Source organism: Mizuhopecten yessoensis, unplaced genomic scaffold (genome assembly GCF_002113885.1).
Source record: "Mizuhopecten yessoensis strain PY_sf001 unplaced genomic scaffold, ASM211388v2 scaffold9399, whole genome shotgun sequence".
In the NCBI taxonomy this organism is placed as follows: Eukaryota; Metazoa; Mollusca; class Bivalvia; order Pectinida; family Pectinidae; genus Mizuhopecten; species Mizuhopecten yessoensis.
The window spans coordinates 75,468-80,912 of NW_018408028.1; the positions used below are offsets into that span (position 1 = coordinate 75,468).

Genomic DNA, 5,445 nt, shown 5'->3' on the forward strand with positions numbered 1-5,445 from the left:
AGTCACTTTACATTTACATAAACAATTAAAGTCACTTTACATTTACATAAACAACTACAGTCACTTTACATTTACATAAACAACAACCCAACTTATAGACCATAGATGCATCTTAAGTAATACATCTCAACCCATGCATCAAATGCTGGATGTGGCCTACCTTTCATGGTTCATTGACTTTGTCCGCATCTCCATCAACATAAAGTTTTTGTATTAAAGTAATTTTCTCTGACATGTGCATTGATGGTCAAAGTGGGGCACAGGCGAGACATATCAATCTGAATGGCTTGTTAGTTAAGTGTTTGAAAATACAAAAATGTTTGATCCTCCAATATATTGACAGGTATAACTTTGTACGTATTTACAGGTACAGCTCACAGATCCACCGGATAAAGGATTTACCGGATAACGTTACCAAGGTAACAACATCATTGACACTTTCAAGACTTTTATCAAATACTCAATTGTTCCCTATATTATGCCATTTAGTTAATCAATTTTTTATAAAATATTGATATCACAATTTTGTACATAATGATCAAATGCAGAATTTTTGAAGAAAAAACAATTAATTTCCTACGGTTAATATACAATTATGGACTTTTGTGCTGGTGAATATGATGTGATATGAACCTGAAAGAGTGATATTGACTGAGGCAAAGCCTGAGGTTCAGGAACATTTGAATACAACAGTTCTGAAAACAGCATTGTAGCTTTCGAAGGCATCGTCTAGATTCTTTTTCTTAAGGTAAGCATGGAGAAAATGCACTGCATGTTCAAGGCCTTTTGTTTACGTTAACAGCATCTTTATCCTCAAATAGTTTTGGTAATTTTCCTAACGGAGGAGAAACGTTCGCCAGCAGCCATCTTCTAATGTCGTCTGACAGATCACGTTCCAGTCTAACTGCGCATGCGCTACGACAGGTTCCGGGGAATTTCCATACAGGCTATATTTAGAAATCGATATTCACCGTATAACCAGTCTACATAAGTTTTTGAGGACTGGTCACGTGTATAGGATCCGACCAATGTGATTGCGAAGTTTACAGAACTACATGTATAATATATACAGCTAGGATGATTGGCATTATGTTGTATATCAAATGGTTTACCTGTAAACTGTTGGTTTGTATGATGTTGTATGTCTGTATGTTTGTATAATGTTGTATGTTTGTATGATGTTGTATGTTTGTATGATGTTGTATGTCTGTATGATGTTGTATGTTTGTATGATGTTGTATGTCTGTATGATGTTGTATGTTTGTATGATGTTGTATGTCTGTTTGAGATGTTGTATGTTTGTATGATGTTGTATGTCTGTATGATGTTGTATGATGTTGTATGTTTCTATGATGTTGTATGTCTGTTTGAGATGTTGTATGTTTGTATGATGTTGTATAGTTTTATGATGTTGTATGTTTGTATGATGTATGTTTGTATGTTTGTATGATGTTGTATATTTGTATGATGTTGTATGTTTGTATGATGTTGTATGTCTGTATATTTTCATGATGTTGTATGTCTGTATGTTTGTATGATGTTGTATGTTTGTATGATGTTGTATGTTTGTATGTTGTTGTATGTTGTTGTATGTTTGTATGATGTTGTATGTTTATATGATGTTATATGGTTGTATGGTGTTGTATGTCTGTATGATGTTGTATGTTTGTATGATGTTGTATGTTTGTATGATGTTGTATGTCTGTATGATGTTGTATGTTTGTATGATGTTGTATGTTTGTATGATGTTGTATGTTTGTATGATGTTGTATGTTTGTATGATGTTGTATGTTTGTATGATGTTGTATGTTTGTATGATGTATGTCTGTATGATGTTGTATGTCTGTATGATGTTGTATGTTTGTATGATGTTGTATGTCTGTATGTTGATTTAGGTTGTTTGTGGACAAGATCACACCTTGTTTCTGACCGCGGCTGGAGAGTTGTACAGCTGTGGGATGGGAGCTGATGGACAGACAGGTGGGTAGATTTGATGTATCACATACATGTGATGTCTCCTTATTTCCTAGGAACATCTCCTGTATAAACTCCTTCTGAAGCATCAAAATCTCCCCATGATTGGATTTACTGTTGGAAATTCTTAAGTTGTCAAAAAATTGAAAAAAAACCCAATAAGTAAGTTTCTTCTATTTAGAAACAATGGAACAATAGTAATAACATACCAGTAAGCATTCTTTAATTTATTAATATTTTTCAACATAAAAAACCTTAATTAAAATCACCTTTCAGTGGGAGAGAAAAATCTCCTACTTCGAGTCCAGAAGTTAACACACATAGGATTTCATTTTACTACATTTGCATCACACTAATTATCCAGCTTCGTTACCCAAAGCTGGTGGATAGTGAGATCGGCCTAGTGGTTACCAGTTGTTGTTCTCTACATTGTATAGGTCTAGGTCATTATAACTCTGAGCACCGTCCAACCCTAGTACAAGGTGACCTTCAAGGTGTCAAGGTGAAGGACATAGGTGGCGCTGTGGACTGTGTGCTGGCCGTATCCGATAAAGGAGAACTTTTTGGTTGGGGAAACTCGGAATACAACCAGCTGTCGATGATTACAGAACACACACAGGTCAATGTACCCAGACATTTACCTGTGCACAGCTGTGGGAAAGTAAAGAAGGCGGTCGCTGGAGGATCCATGTGTGCAATGTTAACAGGTAGATTAAAACAGGTAGATTTAACAAGGGTGGCATTTGCGTATCCCAATTGAAACGGTTCAGGTGGTGCAGAAATATTCCATGATAAACAAACCCACTTGAACCAAACTGTAGACAGAGCTACAGAGGAGAATAAATAACAATATATCAAGAACAATATGTTCTTCTTTCACGCATCCACTAAATTATATAACGTATCTTAAATTGACAATTGACATTGTTTACAAAATAACTAGCAAAAGTCAGCATTTTAGTTTCGGTCAGGAACGTCTGGACCCCTCAATCAACTTGGGCCGAATATTCCTGAGGTCAGCCTCGGTTCAGATCTGCGCCTGTCGTTTTCTTTCAGGTTCAATCGTTTCAACTGGTTGCACCAGATACACGAAAGGGGCCAAGATTGGTTTCTATACTACAGTAACATTGAGGTAAAGAGTACTACCAGATTACTGTATAGGATGACCATTGGCACTATTATGAAATATTTAAGTTGTTACCATTTACCTACCTGTGGTGACCACTGGTACCATTTACCTACCTGTGGTGACCACTGGTACCATTTACCTACCTGTGGTGACCACTGGTACCATTTACCTACCTGTGGTGACCACTGGTACCATTTACCTACCTGTGGTGACCACTGGTACCATTTACCTACCTGTGGTGACCACTGGTACCATTTACCTACCTGTGGTGACCACTGGTACCATTTACCTACCTGTGGTGACCACTGGTACCATTTACCTACCTGTGGTGACCACTGGTACCATTTACCTACCTGTGGTGACCACTGGTACCATTTACCTACCTGTGGTGACCACTGGTACCATTTACCTACCTGTGGTGACCACTGGTACCATTTACCTACCTGTGGTGACCACTGGTACCATTTACCTACCTGTGGTGACCACTGGTACCATTTACCTACCTGTGGTGACCACTGGTACCATTTACCTACCTGTGGTGACCACTGGTACCATTTACCTACCTGTGGTGACCACTGGTACCATTTACCTACCTGTGGTGACCACTGGTACCATTTACCTACCTGTGGTGACCACTGGTACCATTTACCTACCTGTGGTGACCACTGGTACCATTTACCTACCTGTGGTGACCACTGGTACCATTTACCTACCTGTGGTGACCACTGGTACCATTTACCTACCTGTGGTGACCACTGGTACCATTTACCTACCTGTGGTGACCACTGGTACCATTTACCTACCTGTGGTGACCACTGGTACCATTTACCTACCTGTGGTGACCACTGGTACCATTTACCTACCTGTGGTGACCACTGGTACCATTTACCTACCTGTGACTGACCACTGGTACCATTTACCTACCTGTGGTGACCACTGGGACCATTTACCTACCTGTAGTGACCACTGGTACCATTTACCTACCTGTGGTGACCACTGGTACCATTTACCTTCCTGTGGTGACCACTGGTACCATTTACCTACCTGTGGTGACCACTGGTACCACTTACCTTCCTGTGATTACCACTGGTACCATTTACCTACATGTGACTGACCACTGTTACCATTTACCTACCTGTGGTGACCACTGGGACCATTTACCTACCTGTGGTGACCACTGGTACCACTTACCTACCTGTGACTGACCACTGGTACCATTTACCTACATGTGACTGACCACTGGTACCATTTACCTACCTGTGGTGACCACTGGGACCATTTACCTACCTGTGGTGACCACTGGTACCATTTACCTACCTGTGGTGACCACTGGGACCATTTACCTACCTGTGACTGACCACTGGTACCATTTACCTACCTCTGGTGACCACTGGTACCATTTACCTACATGTGACTGACCACTGGTACAATTTACCTACCTGTGGTGACCACTGGTACCATTTACCTACCTGTGACCACTGGTACCATTTACCTACATGCGACTGACCACTGGTACAATTTACCTACCTGTGGTGACCACTGGTCCCATTTACCTACCTGTGACTGACCACTGGTACCATTTACCTACCTGTGGTGACCACTGTTACCATTTACCTACCTGTGCTGACCACTGGTACCACTTACCTACCTGTGGTGACCACTGGTACCATTTACCTACCTGGGACTGACCACTGGTACTATTTACCTACCTGTGACTGACCGCTGGTACCATTTACTGTCATGGTCATGAAGTCAAAAGATAGCGACTGGGACTATTGGAGAGATATGCTGTCACTTCTGCCTCCTTGTTATACCATTCAGTATTATGTAATTGTTTAAACACGTAATGAAGATTTGTTATGTTAGTTGACACGTTAGTTTATAGTGAGCATTAAAGGCTTCCAAGTTGATTTGAATTAAACCATACTGTATTTCTGTTTATATTTCATTGTAGAAAAAGGCCATATGTATGTGTGGGGATACGGGATTCTGGGGAAAGGTCCAGATTTGGAATCAGCAGAAACTCCTCAGAAAATACCACCAGCATTATTTGGACAATACGATTTGGATGCGCAAAGTAAATTGGTGGATCTAGCGTGTGGTATCGGACACTTCCTGGCCTTGTCAGGTATGTCGTACACAGTATACACCCTACTATGTCGTACACAGTATACACACTACTATGTCGTACACAGTATACACACTACTATGTCGTACACAGTATACACACTACTATGTCATACACATTATACACCCTACTATGTCGTACACAGTATACACCCTACAATGTCCTACACAGTATACACACTACTATGTCGTACACAGTATACACACTACTATGT

General features: G+C 40.3%; 1 protein-coding gene across 3 annotated transcripts in view; it reads left to right on the forward strand.

Moving 5' to 3' along the window:
- Positions 1-5,445, forward strand: part of LOC110458021 (RCC1-like G exchanging factor-like protein) — a 33,194-nt gene that overhangs the window by 9,467 nt on the left and 18,282 nt on the right. For all 3 annotated transcript variants that reach the window (XR_002463755.1, XM_021509562.1, XM_021509564.1), the window contains exons 7-10: positions 368-419; positions 1,896-1,980; positions 2,412-2,681; positions 5,058-5,231. Coding sequence is in view for 2 of the 3 variants with exons in the window: in XM_021509562.1 (XP_021365237.1) it covers positions 368-419; positions 1,896-1,980; positions 2,412-2,681; positions 5,058-5,231 (581 nt within the window). In the remaining variant the exon portion in view is untranslated. The remainder of the gene's footprint in view (positions 1-367; positions 420-1,895; positions 1,981-2,411; positions 2,682-5,057; positions 5,232-5,445) is intronic.